The following is a 22,763-nucleotide window of genomic DNA, read 5'->3' as shown; positions in this document are numbered from 1 at the left end:
AATCCTCCCATCCATGAAACAACCTGACCCCTGGAGACTCTACCCTCTCAGAACCAGCCGGGGGCAGAGCGCGAAGCACGAACGACCTCGCACAAAAACCCCCGAAAATAAACCCCCCCATAAACCTCAGCAGTGCGCTAACTCACAGTAAAACAATTCAACGTCTTCCTGAGACATTAAAGAGATGCAGTAGCTTTTTAAAAAAATGGATTCTTTTTTTAACTGAACAGTGTTGGCTTAAGGAAGAGTCCGCGGTCATGCTGTAAATTCACTTCTGATTCCCGGCACGTTCGGTCGCCGTTCACGTTATAAATATCAAAGGCTCACCGGGCCCATGTTTCACACTGACCTGAGCCGGCAGGTTGAAAAAAACCGTCCGCTGAAACTGCCAACAATCCCCCCGTTGCCTGGGAGATAGGTGTCACCATGCATAAAATTAAGCTGAACCGTTACGGAGGAAAGACCCAAGCAGCCAAATTTGATTGCACTGTGAATCAGACTTATGAATTAAGATGCTAACAGGTTTTAATATTTAATGTGCATTTTGAGTGAGCAGGACCAGGCAATGTTCACATATATCTTAAAGCCAACGTGCCTTTATTGTGAAGGCAGAAAGTGACTGAAGCCAACTGGCGGTGCCGTAATGAAACATTCAACATTTTAAGGCACACCCATTAGAGCTAAATGACGCTTATGGAATGAAAATTGATTTTTTACCATGAATTATAATTACAGCAGAACATAACCATTAGTGCTCAAATGAAAGTCGGTGTGACATCACAATTGATTTCTACCCATGATTCATGGCGAAGCCTGTTGGACTGTAACAAAGCCAAACACACTCGTAATTAATCCACTCCAGAGTTCATAATGAATCCAGTATTAATCCAGACAGTTTATTGGAGTATCTCCACAAACCTAAGCGTGTATAAATTTGGAAAAGCAGACTGGAATGGGGAAACCCCCAGTTTATGGTTGAAGGAGGATCAGCTCAGACCTCAAAAATAGGTCAAATACATATGTTCATGGGTTTGGGCTGCAGAAGTATTTGGATTAACATTTACATTTACATTTTATTCATTTGGCAGACGCTTTTAATCCAAAGCGACTTACAAGTGCATAGGTTCTACCACAAGTCAAAGCATCACATCCAGAACTAGAAAAATACACCTGGACTGCTGTTCTAAACATATAATCGTCGTTTTTTTTTTTTTTTTTTTTTTTTTTTTTTTGGGGGGGGGGGGGGGGGTTAGACAGGGATAGGGGTATCAGAAGGGGGGGGCGGGGTAAATCAGGAGGGGGGACTAAGGTAGAGTTTGAAGAGGTGTGTTTTGAGTCTGCAGGGCTGATCTTGTCAAGCCATGATTTTCCAGCTTTAAAATGGCTTCCAATGCTGAGCAGTGGTCTACTGCATTTGTCCTGCAGTTCGAACCCCAATTATTTTGCCTTGGATCTTAGAGAAACATTGTTTTTCCTCCCTTAATTGCCTCATATTTCCCACAGTCGATACAGGCTCAGGGGTCTCAGGACGTGTACTGCTCCATTTCTCTCCCAGATTTAAGAGGATTACCTTCATTAGGTTCTCTAGACTATGGGCAGTTAGGGACACTGTTTTGTGCTAAAAATCGAAGTGCATTCATCTACACACAACAAAGGATAATGATTCCTGATGCATCAACGTTGATACTACAGTAGCCTAACGTCTCCTGAACCACAGATGGAGCTAAATGCAGAGAAAATAAACCCATGGAAAATATCCGATTGGCCAAACCAAGCCTTTAGAAAGTAGCATTGTAACAGGTGTAACCCTGGAAATCATTTCTAAATACTGCACCCCTTAATAATTGATAATAATTATAATTTGTCAATCAGGGAAGCAATGTGGGGTTAAAGGGCCTTGCTTGAGGGCGCAACATCTGTGTGGATCTTATTGTGGATACACTGGGACTTGAACCACCAACCTTCTGGGTCCCAGTCATGTACCTTAGCCACTAGGCTACAGGCTGCCCTTAGATTTAACAGATTCGGTGAAGTTCAAGTAAAGTTTAGAAGTTAACATAAAGAGAGACATACGACCAGGTATATGAACGAGTGTGTATATGAAAAGGGAGATATACAACCAGATTGATGTCACACTGACTACAAGTCCAATTCTGTTGTTAGTTTGTCTAGCTATACAATGTCATTTTATACTGCACATCACAGCTAACAATCATGAATCAGTCCACAAAGTCAGGCACAAAGTAACAAAACCAGGGCCCTATTCTCCAGTGAACTCAGACCTTATTGGACACAGCGCACTGATATGGGTGGGAGAAATTGTGCAATCATCTCCGTTTTCGGAGGATAATTTAGCTGGGCTTTGTGACAAACCCTGGAGGACTGAGGTGTCATGAATACACACATCTGTCCCAGGTAGAGCGCTGCCTCATCTGGAACACAATGGCTGCCTTTCTGCGGAGCAAACAAAGGCGCATTCTATACTCCACATTCTATATTCCATGCTGCATTGAAACATGCGCCAACTTTGTGACATCATGGCGAGAATTCTATTGTGCACACGGTCTTTATTCCGTGATTACTGTTGAACCCCATACGGCACGATGAAATTAAGTTTCGTGGCAATCCCACGCAACACATTCATGGCCACGTCTATGGGCATCTGATACCGGTGCACCAGAATCCTGGGACGGTGCGACGGACGTTTTCCGGTTCTCGTTAATCCGCCGCTGACCCGACATTGACACACACAGTGCCACACCTGTTAGCGAGATAACCGACTCAGAGAAAACAGAGAAACAGCAGCCCTTCCTGAGATTTGAACCCGTGACCCTCTGGGCCACCAGCAAAAAGGAAAAAAAAAGAAAAAAAGAAAAAAAGAAACTGAACTCTTGATAAGATATGCTGGTGTGCTGAACAAATACCAGTCTAACCAACTTCAAGAACTTCTGATCTCTGTAAAATATCATCTTAATATCACGTACAGTATCATAGACAACACAGACACCCCGATCCAATTTCAGAAGATCAGCAACTGAAGGTCGAACAGGTTCAAGATCACAGCGAACGTACAAAATCAAGTTCCCCCGTCCATGACTCAGTATCATCCGCCAACTGTAAACGAGCTGACCTTTGACCTGTGTAATTACAGGCTCGAACTTTGGAGCCGTTCGGCCTTTGAGCAGGTCTCCCCGATGGCACTTACATATTACACCGACCCTACGGTTAATCACTGCACCCTGGTGAATGCAAATAGCCAGCATGCACTGCAACCCGCTGCGGTATCGAAACCGGTTACCATTCCTGCTGCCACACAGCTCCTCCAGAACACAATCGCCCCATGCAATAAATCAGGGAAATACAGCTGTACATGCATACATGCTACAGAAAAAAATATGCATGAGAAAATCAGAGTGTCAGAGTGTCTGTCACACTAAACCCGGGACAGAAAACGGGATCAATATACTGATTTATAGCTGGCCTTCTCAAAATGAGGAAGGGTTCCTACTTCATACTTTTATTTTTTATTCATTTATTTGATTGAATTTAATCCTTTGAGGTGTAAGACCACAAATATGTGCATAAAATGTTCTATAATGTTCTTAACATTCTAACGCTGATGTCACAACCCCTACTGGCAATTGGAAGCAGTGCAGTTCTAGAACACAGACTTAGAAACTCCAAGAAAACATTCCAAAAAGGAATCCACCAGTCCCGAGAGGAACATAGCAATGCGATCATATAGCAATTACATTTTCTATCTAGGTCGAATTTTGTTAGACTGCATGTAAATTACCACGCAGGCGTGTGGGAGATGTGGCATGCGCTGGTGACCACGCATGCAGGCGTGTGGGAGATATGGTCTGATGACCGTGCGGCGGTACACAGATTGAACCGCAGCTCGCACTAAGACCGTAACCGGCGCACGCTGCTATTCCTGACAAAGTAGGTTAAAGCGGATTTAACAGGACATCCTCTGGGTCTTTCACCCTCCCTCTCCTGCACCACCACATTACAGGAACCTCGCACTAGCAACTACATTTCCCAGCACGCAGTGCACCCATCTCTCCAAAAAAACACAGCCCCTGACCACAGCATAGGAAACCGAGTCCAATCAGACAGGGAAAGGGGAAAGTACTTAAAGAGTAACTAAGGGGTTATTAAGTCTGCGTATAGCCCGTTTAAAGTCCACGGGGAAGGTTTATGTTGCCAGAGTCCACCGTTTTTTTAACAAGGCCCGGTTCTCTCTCATAACAAGGCCCGGTTCTCTCCCATAACAAGGCCCGGTTCTCTCCCATAACAAGGCCCGGTTCTCTCCCATAACAAGGCCCGGTTCTCTCCCATAACAAGGCCCGGTTCTCTCCCATAACAAGGCCCGGTTCTCTCCCATAACAAGGCCCGGTTCTCTCCCATAACAAGGCCCGGTTCTCTCCCATAACAAGGCCCGGTTCTCTCCCATAACAAGGCCCGGTTCTCTCCCATAACAAGGCCCGGTTCTCTCCCATAACAAGGCCCGGTTCTCTCCCATAACAAGGCCCGGTTCTCTCCCATAACAAGGCCCGGTTCTCTCCCATAACAAGGCCCGGTTCTCTCCCATAACAAGGCCCGGTTCTCTCCCATAACAAGGCCCGGTTCTCTCCCATAACAAGGCCCGGTTCTCTCCCATAACAAGGCCCGGTTCTCTCCCATAACAAGGCCCGGTTCTCTCCCATAACAAGGCCCGGTTCTCTCTCATAACAAGGCCCGGTTCTCTCCCATAACAAGGCCCGGCCCGGTGGAGCGTTTCGGCTGCCCCCGCGGTGCGAAGAATGCAGGAGTCAGGAGGGGGTCGCCCCCGATTCACGCCGATGCATGGATATGGTAATCACACGCCCGGCTTTGTCAGGCCATCTCTTAAAAAAGAGAGGAACTGCCTCACACCACGCAGCTGAAACAAGACGGCCAAAAAACTACAGCCAATATATTTAAATAAAACACTAACATTAGGAACAACAAATATTTGAGGGTAGGAATGTAAGAAATAAAATTTAAAAAAAGAGACTAAAGATGAATTATTCATCTGCGGCAAAGCAACGCATTTCTCCTGTTGTCATAGTTAAGGTTCTTTAGCACTGGCATGTCAAACATACTCGGCTGCATTGTAGATAAAGGTTAAGCTGTCACCCATGTTGTAAAAGGTTAAATTGGATAAACCTGCTTGCGATGGTCAAAACTTTCTGCTCCTGTGCCTTTCTGACAGGTTGAGGCCCCCCTCCCCATCCCCATCCCCTCCTACGCTTTAAAAAAAAACCCATTCAGCCTAGCCCTTTCTGTTGACCTGCACCCTGAATGCAAATCCTACACTGCCCCCCCCCCGTCCCCCAAACCCAACCCCCCACCCCCGTCCCCCCCACTTCAACCCTGCACCCCCAGGCCCAGTCAACTCAGTCTTACCAAGACCCCTTAAATTTTCAAAACATGACCGCAGAGAGTTCCAGCCATCGCACTCACGATCCTGGCACTCTCACAACCCCTTCGCGTGTCGGTCTAGCCACCCGATCTGGGAGAAACGGGCAACAGTTACACAAACAACGGCACACATGACCGCCGTTCACGGCGCCAAAGATTAATCGCGAATCGTTAATCATTAAGAGGTGCCAGCACACACAAACCAGCAAAGGAAATAATGATGACCTGGACCTGTTTTTCGGACCCGTGTCCGAACGTCCCGGTCCGGAGCGCCCCTCGGCTCACCTGTAGCCTCGTTCATCCTCCCGATGGACACGCAGTTGCCGCTCCTGCTGCCCGGTGATGAACGGCAATAAGCTCCCCCTGCCCGGGCGGCCTACATTCCACACTGCGCACAGGGTAATCCTCAGAGAGAGAGAGAGAGAGCGGCCACGAGAACTACAAATACCACAATACAGCCGCCGGAAACAAAATAAATAAAAACCGCACACACACACGAGAGCTCCGCAGAGAATCCCCGACAATTGAATCCACGCTTTTCTCTGGAGACGCCACGGGGGAGAGAAACGGAGCGAGAGTGAGTGAGAGAGAGAGAGAGGGGGCACGAGGGAATGAGAGAGAGAGAGGAAAAGTAAATCGTCCCCTGAGACAGCGTGTGAGAGAGGAGTGGAGAAGAGTAGAGATGTGGACTCTCTCTCCCCCCCACGCGACTGCTGGGGCCGAGCGAAACCCCCCCCCCCCCCCACCCCCCTCAGCGAATGAAATTTCAGCAAGCGATTAGCGTGAGGGCTACCAATGGTCAGTGCGTTAGCAGGGCTGAGAGGCTTAGCGTGGGCTAAGCCTGGGGCAACTGGTCAACACCGCCACCGGCGTCTGCCTCAGAGACACTGTTACACACCACACACCACACACACACACACACCTGACACACACCACACACACACACACCTGACACACACACACACACACACACCTGACACACACACACACCACACACACACACACACACACACACACCTGACACACACACACACACACACACACACACCACACACCACACACCACACACCACACACCACACACCACACACCACACACCTGACACACCACACACACCACACACCACACACACGCACACACACACACACTCCTCACACACACACACGCACTCCTCACACACACACACCTGACACACACACACACACACACACCTGACATACATACACACACACACACACACACACACACACACACACCTGACACACACCACACACACAGACACACACACACACTCCTCACACACACACACGCACTCCTCACACACACACACGCACTCCTCACACACACATTTCCATCACACTGGGAGGACAATGCATGCAGGCTTGGGCCTGTCACCCAGGGTATAACTCAGAGAGGACGAGGACACAAAGGGTGTGGGCGTGTGTTGTTTTAGGCCCTCTGTAGGCCCTCAGTAGGCCCCTACGCCTCACCACTGCTCCTGCCCAAAAGAGCAAGGCCGTTACGCAACAGTGCTTTATTAATCAGATCAGAAATGAATCGACTATCTTATTATCTGCACAAATCCAGACATGGGAGACACGGTTCTATTTGTTTGCTTCTGAGGAATGCATTTTTGAAAAAGGAGAAACCAGTTTCTCCCGAAATCATTTTCTGTCTGTTCTAGACTGTCGCCACTTAATACTAACCATGCGCTCAGCTATAAACGATGCATCTTGAAATCGCAATGTGTTTTATGCCCTTTGAAACTACATGCAATAAAAGATACTCAGTGCGTCAACTGGTGTTCCGGTTGTGGAAAGATACAACTCTCCTATCGCACACAGACAAGTGCAAACCCTGAAATAACACTCCTAAAAAAACACCTCTTTCACAGCCTTGCCAAGAAATATAAAAATTCAGATTTCATGGAGAGTTTATGGCCTGTTTGTAAAGGTTTCATATAATTAAAGTTGTGAGAGGAACACTAAAGAGACATCACTATAGCAATATAGTGATGTCTTTTTAGTGTATAATAAGAGTATAATATATTTAACAGTACAAGCATATTTTTTAAAAGCATCCTTCGACAAAGAATAATCAAAGCAATTCAAAGCATTCTGCAGTTCAAATGAACAGAACTTGGTAGAGCAGAACCATGTTTTGGAAGGCTAAGCTCGCAATTCTTTCATTATTAATTGCTTAAACATGCAGTCTTACCCAGGAAAGTGCACACAACCTAGCCAGAATACAGTTTAGGCTACTGAAGCAATCCAGGGCGAGGGCCTTGCTCAAGGACTGAAATGCTTTGTCTTCACCTGGGGTCTGAACCAGCAACCTCTCGTCTGGTACAGTTTCACAACCACAACACCACTTCTGCTGTTACCAGATGACAGGGACCATCAACTGTGGCCCTTGAATCCAAATACAGCCCCAGTTTTCTTTCCTCCCGGGTAATTAGTGCTATTGATTGGCCAGACCGTCTTAACACCCGACTCCCAGGTAAAGGGAGAATGAAAAACTCCTCTCCCTCTCTTATCTACCCCAGGAGGCTCATGGGAAGGTCGCTCTTCACGACCTCCAGAGGCCGTTTGTCACACATAAACGGGACAGCGACAGCTTCAGGTGCGCTCTCTGCTGTAAACAACCCCCCCGCCCCGCCCTCTCTGTCAAAACATGCGCTTAAAGTGCTGCTTTTCTCAGCGCCAGTGCGTATTCAGCCTGACACTGACAGTAAACAGTGAGTGTTCTACCCCTGATGTTAAAAGTCATTGACATCAATGTTGGGACAGTTCAACCTCCAATGTAAGAACATGGAGCTGAACATCTGGTTGGTGTGCAGAATCTGTGGTGTCATGTGACCCCGCTGAGGCACTCACTTACAGGGTGAACCACACTTCACAAGGAGGGCATGTAATGCATGACTTTCAAAACAACAGATCGAAACCGCAGAGAGCTTTATCTGAAGGTACTTCAAATGACTGCCTTAGCGGTCATCTGAAGGTGTGTGTGTGTGTGTGTGTGTGTGTGTGTGTGTGTGTGTGTTCCCGTGTGTGTGCGCGCATGTGTCCAAATTAGCATGTATAGTGTAAACATGCATGCATATTTGTGTGCTATCTGTGAGACAATCATGTCAGCATAGTGTGTATGCTTGTGCCTGCGTGTGTGTATACGCGTTTCCGAAGACACACACATTCACGGAACAAAAAGTAGACATCTGGATCAAAGATATTCCTGTCCTGTTAAAATGGCCCCCGAGAGAGTCCGTTTCATTGGCCCATTTACAGCCATTGACACCGATTACAGCCAACAGGATCATTTCACTGGAAGCAGCACAGACCACAAGCTGAATTATGCACAGCAGTGAACAGCTCCTTTCCTGGAAGGTCAGTGTGTACACAAGTTATTGCATCCGGTGATTACACCGACTCACTCAGCTCAACACACCAACGCCAGTTCACTGGCAGTTTAGACCAGGACAAAACATTTCACATCAACACAATAAACACTGTCAATTAAAATGTCACAGTATGATTTGGATAATTTACTCATTAAGAGCAGAGGTTGACTTGAAAAGTGGATACAGATACAGTCCCCAACTACTTTCATCAATCTCATCAAAAGCTCAGAATAACGTTTCATTTCTGCACTCATTTTGACAAGCAAACTAGGCCCAGGTCCCAGGTGTGTTTGGGTCTCAGGTGCATCACAGAAAACTACCACAGAACTGAATGGGCATCAAAGCGTAGCAATATAACCCCTTATAGGGTAGCTGGATACAGTTTAACACATCATATCATGATATGGTCTCAGAGCCAATAACAATTTAGGCTATCTCACAATATTTAGTTCTACATGAATCAAAACACCATTTCAGGGTTTAGGCTACCTGCTTACACAGCAAATATAATTACAGGAACTTTCTGGCGCACAAAACAAAGCTGTAATTTCACCAGCAACTGCTAATTTGTACAATTCGAGACAACGTAAAATGAATAGCAATTAGTGAAGTGAAAAACAGCAATTAGAGGCTGATGAAGTGGGGAGTTCTGGAGTCCTGTGAGTATAATGGCAGTCATGAAAACATGGAGAGAGGGAGAGATAGAGAGGGAGGGAGAGAGAGAGGGAGGGAGAGTGAGAGAGTGAGGGAGAAGGAGGGAGGGAGAGAGAGAGAGAGGGAGGGAGGGAGGGAGAGAGAGTGAGGGAGAAGGAGGGAGGGAGGGAGAGAGAGAGAGAGGGAGGGAGGGAGGGAGGGAGAGAGAGAGAGAGGGAGGGAGGGAGGGAGGGAGAGAGAGAGGGCTGGGTTTCTAAGAACAAGGTCTCCCGGTTCTAATCGCCTCACAAGAGATTAGAGCTTGAAAGACGTGTGATCACGAAGGCTCTGCCCTGGCCCACCATCTTAGGAGGATGGGAAAAAACACACAGGGCCAGGCCTAGTTCCCCCCCACTGTTTGCCAAGCCTGCAGCTAACATAAATGCCTCCAGGCCAGCGTTTGATGTTGATTTATTTATTTTACCGTGCCTCGCCTGAGCGTGGCGTTTTCAGAAGGCCTCGTGAAGTCGGCAAGGGCAGCGTAGGGCGATTTTAACTCCTCACCCCTCCCCCCCAGCCTCCCACACCCCCCAATTCTGCCCTTTGACCCCTGAACTTTGTAGGCTCTCAGCTAGTGTGAGCACAATAGATTCCCTGGCTCATCCAAGGCCGGCTGGTCACACACACACATACACACATACACACACACACACACACACACAAAAATCAGGAAACAAAATATTCTGGGGACTTACGCTTACAATAAACGTGTGCTAGGTATATGACCATTTTTCTATTGATTCTAACGGTTGTCCCCATGAGTCCAGAAGTCCCCTTCAGGAAGGTGTGCAAACAGGTCAAAGTCCCCACCAGAATAGTAAAACAAACACACACACACTGGCAGGACCAGCGTAACAGTAGATACAGTATCTACAGTCATGATTTAGCCCATCCCTCAATCTGGGACAATACCGATCTGTGTGGTTGTCACCGTTTGTTTTTCTACCTGTTCCTTCACAGGAAAGGCATGGAGTAATGGAGAAACTGAACGTTTTTGATGGCATGGTACTTCGGAAATCATGAGTGAACTTTTAACAGCCAAATCACGTGGACGATTTCAATGCCTGACCCAACCGCCCATGAACTTCCAGCCTTGCACCTGAACATACAAACAAAAGGACAGCTGGAACTGTAGCTTTTTCGGCATTGCAGGATTCATTGGCTGAATTAGCATCGTTACACCTTTGACATCCTCCGAGCCAGAAATAAAAACATTGCTTTTTCTCTGTGGGTGCATGAGGTTACTGCAGCAGACGAATCGTTCATCCAGGCAAACACCAACAGGCAGAAGGCCGCTTATTATCCGGTATGATACACACAGACGACCCCCCCCACCCCCACCACATACACACAGCACTAAAGATCTCTGTAGCCTGTTGTTTTACACATGGGAGGGCTGTTAGCTGAAGCTCACACTTGCTGCATTTCCTATCCTATAGCGCCAGGGCCTGGACCTGTCCTTTTGTTTGGACCAGCAGTCCTGCTGTAAATGCAACACTCATAGGGTTCAGGAGAGAGAGGGAGATTGGGTGGATTTTGAATGTTGCCCTACAGAGGGGGTGTGGTGAGCACATGATTGTCCCACAATCACGCCTCCAAATGGGTGGGTCATGTCTACATAAAGAACTACAACATACGTACAAAACACACACACACACACACACAACATCTGAACATGTGCACAACCTCCACACCGCCTGGTCCAGCCTGGTCAGGTGGTTACGGGGCGAAGTGTTAACAGACCTTTAAGGAGACCTCCTTCAGTTGCGTAACCTTGGCACCCGTGTGAAGTAGCCACGCTGAAAATCCAAAGGCTTTTGCGAGATCAAAGAGTGAAATTGCCTTAATTGCAATGTTGGGGGCGTCCTTAGGTTAATGTCAAGGGGGTGCTTCTCACGGAAAAAAGGCAACTGCGCCCAGTAACCGTGGAAACCCATGTGACACACTTAATGCACCGCTATACTCATATACTTAAGTAATGAAGCCACAGGGGGGTTACCGTGGGAACCTACAGTACAATGCACACTCCCCCTACAGCCTCTGTATGAAGTGGAAGGGCTAGACCAATTAAAAGGCTGCAGCCCAACCAAGATGGTGGACCAGGGGTTGGGGGGGACCCAATAGGCACTGGAGGACCTATTAGGTACCCCCACCCAACTCAACCATTACAGTTACTTAGCTGAAGCTTTTATCAGTTGTTTAGACTAAGCAGGGGCTAATCCCCCCTGGAGCAATGTGGGATTGAGGGCCTTGCTCTGTACAGATCTTATTGTGGCTACAATAGGGCTTGAACCACCAACCTTCCAGGTCTCAGTCATGTACCTTAGTCATTAGGCTACAGACTGCCCCACCCCCCTGATTACACCATCGTCCCTGGACTTATGGTAACTGCCTATGTCAGCAATACCTAGAACCAGCCCTGGGTGGACAGACCAAATCATTACATTCCTTCCAGTTTCAAAAGACCATAGAAATGTAACCTCAACTTGTATATCATCTCTGGGACTTCTATCATACGCCATTTTCACCGTTCCAACCATAATCAATCACATTACACTTTAATTTAGCAGACGTTTTTATCCAAAACGACGTACAAAACAGTGTTATATCAAGGTCATAGAGCAAACCGCAAACAGCTCAGATAAGGTGCAATTCACAATCCATGAACATAAGTCTAGTACACAAGGTAGACAGGCCAAGTCTGCGACTACCATACCCAGGACATCTACAACTTCAGGAACTACAGTACGGAGTCAAACACAAATCCAGAAGTGCCAGATGAAGGCGCAGTGACTCGTGAGACGGGGGTGAAAGCTCTGGGTCGCTCCGGCGTCCTGCGTTATCGTCGTTATCGTCGTTACCGCGCGGGATCGGTGGCGGGTCCCGCGGGGGGGGGGGGGGGGGGGGGGGGGCACTGTTCGCGGTGACAAAGCGGCGTATTTATATGGAGATTACATCACAGGGCCCGGGACGCCGCGGTCTCCACGGCGATGCTGATTATGTAAACCAGAGCGGCCCGTTTGTGTCCGCGCCGCGGAGGCTATCGTTTTAACGACGACGAGATTACATTACTGACACACTTATGCATGCATGAATTCATTATGCTAAAACCACCCCACATGCACACACGTACAGCACACGCACAGCTCTATTGCACATAATCAAAAACAAAACTGAAACTAACTTCATGCCAAGACTATTTTCTGTTCTTTTGACTGAATATGTTTTGCATTCAAATACTTTTCTGCGCTCGATTCATCTTGCCTGGAGCAAATGAGCCAACCAAGAGGACCAGAAGGTGGGGATTGCACTTTTTTTTTTAGAGTATTTCATAGGTTCCAAGACAAGCTCAGCAAAGCATAGAAAAGCATTTGAATCCAAAACAATTACACGCAGTATTTGACCCAGGTTTGTTTTTAATTCTGCAGTTTCTCCTCCAGGCTAGTTGACCTTCCTGTAGATTTTGAGCGTTTTTTTTTCACCCCCATGCGAGGACGACAACACCGGGCCGGGTGCTGACGTGTCACCTGCCACCCCCGTCAGCTCCCACCCCCTTCAGCTCCCACCCCCTGGCCCGCCCACCGCGGGACACCAGCCAGTCAGCGGGTCCGCGGCGGGCGACACACCACTGTTTACATATCTGCCGGCTCACGCGGGCCCCGCCCGTCCGACCTGTCGCTAGGCACCGCTCCCCCCGCTGGCACGGAGCGAGATGTCGCCCGGGACGCGGCCCCTCCTTGAGAACAAACAGGAATACTCCTGCCAAGGCCCGTACGGAACCTCGCTCAGGAGCCAACGCCCCGTGCACAGCCTCGCTCAGGAGAGCCAAGGCCCTGGGAACTCCCGTACTTACAGTTCATCTCACACCTGTCAATCATGTGTCACAACAGGGAGGGCTGTTACTCACACACGTATTATAATGGTTATAATGATAATGATTATTATAATTGATATTCGCAGTAGTAGTAGGATTAGTATTATGTCAATCTTTTTTTAGAATAGCCTACTACTACATATTGTTATTAATTTGTAGTTAAACCATGTGTTATATTAAAGAGATAAAAGTAGCCAAGAAAAAGAAGAAAAGGAATTAAATTAGGGGCAGTCTTTTCAGGAGAAGAAGAAAATGACTAATGTTTTCCAATGATTTTTAAATTAACTAATTTATGGGCTGTCCATAGAATAGGCAGTGCAACTAATCATGAAGACTCCCCAGACAAAGAAGCGATTAGATAATTTCCAGAATGATCTGAACTGAAACAGAATTCATCCCTAACATTGTAACTTGAAACACTGCAGCATAGGGAGTCCTGAACTTAAATCCAACCATCATATTAATTTCTATAACAAATCTGATAAACAAACAACAAAATATTGTACGGTGGCTGTTACGGTAAGAAGCAGTTGAGTCTATACGAACATAAGGAAACACAATGATGAGAACAGGTTGTTCTGCCCGTCCTGACCGGTCGTTTAGAAACCGACGACAAAATGTTTAGCAGAGCGTCAGGCCTGATCACCCATGATGAGGTCATCAGTAACATAAGGTGATGTCTTTCCCAGTTTATTTTCAGTGACGGACAAGGAGTGTGTAGAGGAGCACATCTACCTTTCTTAGCACTCTGAAACTCAGCCATCTTCCACAGATAAATATCGCAGCAACGGAAACCGATATTAATCGAGCCAGAAAATAATAACGTTGTCATAGCCGCTCGTAACCATATCAGAAAACATTCACTGGGTCCGTATTTTGACAGAGGCAAAAGTTTTCCCAAAAACAGACCGATGAAGAGAAGCAACCGTTAGCCGGTAAAGAATTCTGAGAGAATCTCGCGTTTGCGGTGTCTGCGGCACGCGGAAAGAAACAAACAAAAACAGCTGCGGCTGCAGTCTTGGGGCGCGTGCGATTCGAGCTTTACAGCCTGGTCAGCACTAACGGAAGAACGGCGCAGGAAATTAACGAACCTCTCTCTCCGCTATATTACGCGTTATCAATATTGGGTTATTAATATCGTGCCGTACATTCAACCACGTCATCGTAAAACCACTGATATTCCATTGTTTCTCACTGAGTTCTCATACACCACTGCAGGACACAAAATAAGACCGTCTCAACAAGTATTTCAGTCTGATATTTAGACACGGGTCAGTTTTGCAATTCTTATTTAGAGAGCATCCATCCAAAGCCCAATGTAGTTCAGGACTAAGCTTAATCTGTGTCTCTGAAACCAGCCCTGTAAGTACCAGACTAAAACGCTTGTTAATATGTTTTTTTGCAGTGTGAGCCAAGTTTACTCCAGCGTTAATAAATCACCTCGGACAAAGCACAGCATTTGGCATTTCCCTGCTTCATGAATAATGTCTGCTTGTCTGCAAGACTACTGGACTGACCTCACCAACAGTCATTAGAGAAGTCTCAGATCCTCGTTGACTGAATACACTTCAGATTTAACTTCCACACGTCCCCATTTTTGTTACCGAAAATAAAAAAAGAAAAGAGAGCCCCTAATGTGCCAAAATGAGTTCACCAGTACACGCTTTTCAGAGATGGCACCTCAGAAATACAGAAGCTGCTCTTTGGAAAGAACTGGAGGGGAAAGTTGTGAAAATGAATGAATTAAGGCTCACTGACATGTTGACTCACCCTCTGCCTGTGTTTATAGTCCTTAAATTCGGGTTTCAAAATATACAGTTGAAGCACCGACACTCTGTACCAAAACACTGTACAGCTGTACAATAATTCAAGCTCATTGGTTGAAAGTTGGTTATAATTTCCACAGCCAATGGCGTTTCAACGTCAGCACGTTCACAGAGAGGGGGGGGGGGGGGGGGGGGGGGGGATAAACAGTATGTTGCTGCAATTCCTCTCTTGACCATTGGGAGTCCGAAATGACCTATTGTACCTTTAAGGCAGGGGTCTCCAATCTTATCCAGAAAGGGCCGGTGTGTGTGCAGGTTGTTGTTTTAGCACAGGACTAAGACAGCTGATTCTACTCATCTAGGTCTTGATTAAAGACCACGATTAGTTCATTAGTATAATCAGGTGTGTTACTGCTGGGTTAAAACAAAAACCTGCACCCACGCCGGCCCTTTTAGGATAAGATTGGAGTCCCCTGCTTTAAGGTCTTAATCTCTGAACCCCAACAGGATTCCATGAACATCCTCTCAGATGTGCACAGCTGCTACAGGACCTCAGAGTTACCCGCAGTGGTGGCATGGCGGTGGATCAAACAGGCCTTTGTGAGCCCCTCCAACCGCCCCCCCCCCCCCTCTCCCTCGTTCAGTGTTAGACAGACAGCGCCAGCCACCAAGCGACACCATCGCCGAGGTTACCATCGCCGTGGTGAATACCGCCATTCAGGAGTCCGGCTGAAGAACGCCTACTCAAACACAGGCCTCTCGAGAGCGGCCGTCTCAAGGCCTTCAGACGTCAGACAAACGTCTGTGGCTTCACCGCCGGAATCCACCAGACTGAAAGGAGTATTGATCTTATGGGCTCTTAATTGACACAAGTGCATCTGCGAGCTACAAGACACATTTCTCATACAGGTCATACAGAATACGGTCCACAAACACAAAACAAACTGTTCAATAATTTGAATTTTACCCAATAATCACAATGTGTCTTTATTGAACCCTTTGAACAGTAAGCAGTTCTCTTTGGAATATGTTCTCCATATAGAACCATTAGTGATTGTAACATCAGCATTCGAATGTTCAGTTAAGAACATGTGATCTCGCAAATAAAGGGTTAAGCGGTCTTTACCATTTAGTGACATCAAGGCAAAGTCATAAATCACAATGAATTTTTCATGAATACTTCCAATGTCCTGATAGTTCAAAAGTGAAACAGTATCTGAATTGACAATTTTCAGAGTAGTTACTGGCATGGCTAGCAAAAGGAGGGGGGGAGGGGGAGGAGGGATTCACAAGGATTGTTTATACATAAACAACCACAGCGTCATTTATGCTGACTAGAGCTGTGGTACTGTACGTCCCAAAATGCCTGTGCTACCTAAGCATTCAATCACTCACAGAACAGGCACTCCTTTCCCCATACGTAATCGAACCAGCACCCGCTATCGAACCGAAGACAATTCTGCAAAACTCACGATTACGACACGAGTACGATTCCCCTGCAAACAGGGTCAGGGTTCCCTCTCTCTCTCTCGGGCCGGATAACAGAACGTCCTCACAGCCACGGAAAGCAAAACGTGACGCAGTTGGCTCCTCGGTGAAAGAACGCGCACAGAACGCCACACATGTAGGAGTCAACTTTACATACACGCCGACCCACCCACTCCGAGCGACAGGCTGGAGCTGATGCTATACCCGCTACTGAACCGCTGACTTAAACGCTACTGCGTGTGCGTTTGCCGAAGCCCTGAAGCTCTCAGGCTCGGTAGTGTCATCGGTACTGATAAGAACTGTCGGAAAAGAACTAAAGAGAGGGATGTGGCTCGTGGTCTAAAAATATATATATATCAAAACAAAACAATGCATGCCATTCTGACAAAGGCTGAATAAGATGGAGGTCTTAAGCAAAGTGAATTAGTTACAATGCCTATTGTGACACATTCGTACCCTAAACCGGAAGAGTGGAGCCTAATTGCAGATTGAATAGTACACCCATCCCCCCCCCCCCCTGCTCTGTGACATATAGATTTGGAGAGACACACAGGGTGGAAACGACACACTGTGTACCTGCAGCTCTATGTCGTCACGACCACAATCCTGGAGGGGTACAATAGGAGAGTATGGGGCTGGGGTTTAGATACCCTGCACCGTTACACAAACTTCCCGTTGCGCTCCCCCCCCACCCCCAGTCCCAGTCCCAGTCCCGTTACGATCCTAACCATCCTAAAAGTCAAGAGTTGGGGTACACACACGTCAGCCCTGGTTTCCTGCCTTGCGTACAGGAGGCAGCGTTTCCACGTACCCCGATGTGCATGCATTGGGCTGGGGACGTTTCGGGAACCCTCCCTCCGCCCCCTACCTCGCCTCCTCCTCCTCCTCCTCCTCTTCCTCCCGCCGCTGGTCTTCTGCTGCTCGTCTTCCTCGGTGATGGTGAAGAGGACGGGCACGGCCGCCCTGCTCCCCTTTTTCAGCCGGTCCTGCCTGCCCGCCGCGGCCAGACCCGGCATCGCCCCAAAACCCACCCCCCGACGGGGGGCAGGGAACCGCCTCTCCCACGAGTCTTCCTTCGGTATTCCACCTAATCGGTTGCTTTATTTTTAAATGTTTTTTTGTTTCCCTTCTTCCTCCTGTTCTGTGTTCAGGCAGAGCCTGGTGTCCAGGCTCCACTAGTGAAGCTGGCTAATGCTAGCTGCTACTCAACTGAAGCAGGCTAACGTGCCCCAATGCTACTCAGCTGAAGCAGGCTAACGGTCCCTGGAGCTGCTTAGCTGAAGCAGGCTAACGGTCCCTGGAGCTGCTTAGCTGAAGCAGGCTAACGGTCCCTGGAGCTGCTTAGCTGAAGCAGGCTAACGGTCCCTGGCTTCAGCACCGGCTGCCGGTACAGCTGCTCCTCTCTGAACAGAAAAAAGCCTGTCCCGTCGGGTTGGTGTGTGTGTGACAGAGGGAGAGAGAGAGAGAGAGAGTGAGTGAGTGTGTGTGTGTGTGTGTGTGTGTGTGGCTGACTCCACGTCCAGCTGACGGGCGTACGGAGCGATGACAGAGGAGAAAGTCACAGCGCAGGGGGAGGAGGGAGGGAGGGAGGGGCAGGGGGTCCTAGAGGAGAGAGAGACTCGCTCAGCCTGACCACTCCCCCCCAGCATCCTGGAGAATGATCCGGAACCGACAGAGAGACGAGGATGCTGTAAGCACTGTTCCTCCCTCTCCCCCCCCCCCCCTCCCTCCCTCCCTCCCTCCCTCTCTCTCTCTCTCTCCCTTACTCAGTCTCTCTCTTTCCAACATGCTCCCTCCCTCTCTCTCTCTCTCTTACTCGTTCTCTCTCTCTCCAACACGCTCAATCTCTATCCCTCCCTCCCTCTCTCTCTCTCTCATACACACACTCCCTCCCTCCCTCCCTCTCTAACTCACTCACTCTCTCTCTCACTCACTCTCACCAACTCCGAGCCTGCCTGGTCCTCTCTCTCCCTCTCCCTCTTTAAGCCCAGATGCTGCCGGTTCTTTCCCAGGTCTGAGTGGAGCACATGAACACCAGGCTGACAGTCTCCTCCTCTTCCTCCTCCAACTACAGACTCGCTCGCTCACTCCCCTCTCCCTCTCCCTCTCTCCCTGAACTGGCGGACGGTTGCCAGGACGACAGCCGTCGCCGTGAGGATGAAGCGTTAGACGGTTGCCCCGGACGTTAATGGTAACGAGGGGGTGGGGGTGGGGGGGTTGTCACTGCTGACACTCTTCTCCCCACTGGGTCTACCGGAGGTCCTGCACTACGCTCACCGACCGCTAAACTCACAGCGCTGTTACCCACAATGCAGCTCTGCAGGCACACAGAGCGCAGAGCGCTGCCTTACTGTACAGTGCGTGTGACTGTGCGTGTGCGTGCGCATGTGCGTTAGTGTGTGTGTGAGTGTGTGTGTGTGTGTGTGAGTGTGAGTGTGTGTGAGTGTGTGTGTGTGTGAGTGTGTGAGTGTGTGAGTGTGAGTGTGTGTGAGTGTGTGTGTGTGTGTGATTGTGTGAGTGGTGAGTGTGTGAGTGTGTGTGTGTGTGCGTGTGCGCATGTGCGTTTGTGTGTGTGTGAGTGTGTGTGTGTGATTGTGTGATTGTGTGAGTGTGAGTGTGTGAGTGTGAGTGTGAGTGTGAGTGTGAGTGTGTGAGTGTGAGTGTGACTGTGTGTGTGTGGTTGAGCAAACACAGCCGTGACAACGGCCGAACGGGTCCTAAGTGCCAGCATTTCGTCCCCGTTTGCCGTGGGAGACCCTGTTTCTGTCTTGCCGGGTCATCTCCACCTTCACATTCCCTGCACAGCTCTGCTGACTTCAACACCGATCTCTCAGGCACATGATTCCCACAAAACACAGAAGATATTTTTAACTCCGATAAAGCAAAACGAAGTGATAAATTGTGCAGAGAAAGGCAGCCGGGCAAAGCATTCTGGGATGTCTGAACTCTTAAATCTTAAGCTTGTGACTTATTACACTCTGAGGTTATTTATTGAGCAAGGCCGCGGAGAACAGGGTTCAGTGAAGTCCTGCAGGATTAGCATTTATTTCATACTGTGCCAGACAGCAAGGGGGGGCCGTCGGTCTGCATTTAGACCACAGCCACACACTCACAATCACACACAAGCATGTATACACACGTAAGCACACACGCACACACGCATGCACTCATACGCACACACATGCACACACTCTCATATACACACACACACGCACGCACGCACGCACGCACGCATGCACACACACACACATGCATGCACTCATACGCACACACATGCACACACTCTCATACATACACGCACGCACGCACGCACGCACGCACACACGCACACACGCACACACGCATGCATGCATGCATGAACTCATACGCACACACATGCACACACTCTCATACATACATATACACACACACACACACGCATGCATGCATGAACTCATACGCACACACATGCACACACTCTCATACATACACACACGCACACACGCACGCACGCACTCATACACACACTCGCACAGAACACAGAGTCCAGCCGAAGCGGATTTTACAGCGTAGCGTCACCATGGCTACAGCTGCAGTAGAACTGGTCCTTGCCCCGCCGTGGATTAGCCAAATATTTACCAAGGAGCTCTGCCCAGTAGAGATGTGTTCCACATATCAACACAGCCACGCACGCAACTTACTCTCCAAGCCATTTACATTACCATACAATTTACATGAAACATGCGCATATTTATCACCAATGAGGCTCCACAATGCACAGTTAACACAGTCAAAATGCTGCTTTAGTCCAAAACGAATAATTTTGATGTATTGATTATAATGTATTGTATGGGTGCTCATTGATCTTCAAAGGCTTTTGTGTATGCGTAATTTTCATAATTAAACTTATGTTGATACAACTTTGTATTATTTTGTTAGTTTCTTACACACTTGTGCAGAGACATGCCAGCACTCAGCGCATAAAGATGTGCACTGACGACTGTGGCTTAGCGATACAGCAACTGTGCCACTGGGACTCAAACCTGCAACCACCTGATTGGGAGCGCAGTTCCCAAGCCTCTGTCTCTGTGGACTGACAGAGGGGCGGCTCAACGCCACACTGCAGAACTGAACAGACTGTTCCACGGGACTCAGTGTGGGCAAGAGGGGTGCAGAACGGTGCTACTGCACACACCCCTGTTCAAGCCCTGAATTTAAGACCACTCGCCTGGTTACAGAGGCTTACAGCTACTAAGTGGCTCCTAAGTGAATTTCCCAGTTGAAATGTAACAAGATTATATTATTCCCGGAACAGGGACAATAATATTAATAATATAGAACATGTACACAGACCACTGGGCCTGGGCCAATGCACCCGGATGCTTCCCCCTTGACAGCGGCCCGCACCACGCTAGCGTAAAATAAACCGCAAATTAGCGGATGGACATATGCAGAGCTCTGCCAGCACGCGCCAGCTCACTCAGGAGAGAGAGAGAGAGAGAGAGAGAGAGAGAGAGAGAGAGAGAGAGAGAGAGAGAGAGAGAGAGAGAGAGATTCCAAAAATAATTAGCCAGAGGTGAAATCCACTTGGAACGTAAATCCGTCAGAATTTACCGCCTGCGAGCTCTGGTCCTGTGAGGTGCAATGCGTCTCCGCAACGAGGACTCCGAGCCAAGCCCGGAGACAGACCTGCGCTACTACAGGCCATCGGGATATCAGCGCAGCTACAACGCAGCACAGAAAGCCGAGTCAACAGGAGACACGGCGAGGCTAACGGCTAACGGGAAGGGAAACGCGATACCGGGGGGCTCTATGCGATCCTCCACTGTCAACAGGGTATCACAAATCCCTTCTCCGACACCTGAGTGCACACCTTCAGGAACCAGTTCCGAGTGACCTGCCTCAGGTGTGACAGCTGCCGCTGGGATGGATCCCGCAGCTCACTAGGAAAAGTGTTGGTTGGTTTTTTTTTTTTGGGGTCTTTCACCAAGAATATACCTTTGGTATATTTTAAAGAGGTTTACAAGTCCTTTACTTTGCATGCAACGTGGGTTTTTATTTATTAGAAAGCCTGGTTGACGGCGACAAAATAATCTAAATGACAAAACGAAACGAAGAGTCATGTATAATGCATGCCCGTTCAGCATTCTTTGAACCCTTATCAGGTATGCAACGACAATGCAGCCAAACTCGTATGTGCGAATCATTCATCTAATTACAAACACATTACAAGCTTAACCACGACAAGTAAACAAGTATTTTCTATAGGTTACGTTCTGGTGGATATGGTTGACTAATATTAATACGAATATTACAATCATACAATTTAAAATAAACTTATTTATGGACCCGTTTAGAGACAATAGACTGTGACAAAACAGATGATTGCTTTGCTACGTCTAATTCTGAAATTCCGGAAAAAACCCCAGGTCAATCCATCAACAGTCGTTTCGACGGCAGTTGATAAAAATATTTACAATTGTACGGTTTATTTGATGTGCAAGTTGCAAAGCAAACATGAGCAGGGGCGAGTTAGAAGAAAAAAAACACGCCATTTCATGCTAAATCCACCTGATCTGGTTACATCAACCCCGTAGGCTATTCCCATGGAATCCGCTGCTTTGCAGATTTGGGTCAAATTGCAAGAACCTTGACGCGTTCAATTAAATTGAGTTTTAAACTGAAGTTGCACAAACAAAAGAACGGACTAGGCTACAACAAATATTTCAAATTATATCCATGGCTACCCTGCACGCACTGTTAACGGGGTCATTATCATAGCCTATTTAATACACTGGTTCTGTGTCCAGTTGACGGTAATCCTGTTCTTGTGATCCGACAGGAATGCTCCCATTCACTTTAACCTGTTCGCACAGACGCACTCTCGGAGTAAACTTTCCTCATCGCCAACGACTGAAGTTATTCGTCACTTTTACGCCCATTGTTGGCAAAGATCAATAACTTCATAAACTTTAATTGAGGCTGAGCACTCACCTTCCGAGGCGATCGGAGATACGTCTGCCCTTTCCCGATCCGCCATTTCTTCTGACGTCAGTCCAAAGGACCAGCCGTGGGACAGCCACGACGCACAGCCAGGAAGTGAGCACCTGGCGGGCAGG

General features: G+C 48.0%; 1 protein-coding gene across 5 annotated transcripts in view; it reads right to left on the bottom strand.

Moving 5' to 3' along the window:
- Positions 1-22,763, bottom strand: part of map7b (microtubule-associated protein 7b) — a 53,171-nt gene extending 30,408 nt beyond the window's left edge. For 2 of the 5 annotated variants that reach the window (XM_061243077.1, XM_061243078.1), the window contains exon 1: positions 17,534-18,190. In XM_061243077.1, the coding sequence (XP_061099061.1) occupies positions 17,534-17,681 (148 nt within the window). In that variant the 5' untranslated portion in view covers positions 17,682-18,190. The other 3 variants (XM_061243079.1, XM_061243080.1, XM_061243081.1) reach the window with 3 other exon arrangements.

This window comes from Conger conger, chromosome 5 (assembly GCF_963514075.1).
Source record: "Conger conger chromosome 5, fConCon1.1, whole genome shotgun sequence".
In the NCBI taxonomy this organism is placed as follows: Eukaryota; Metazoa; Chordata; class Actinopteri; order Anguilliformes; family Congridae; genus Conger; species Conger conger.
Note: the sequence above shows the minus strand (reverse complement) of the source record. Positions and strands in the feature narration are given on the sequence as shown.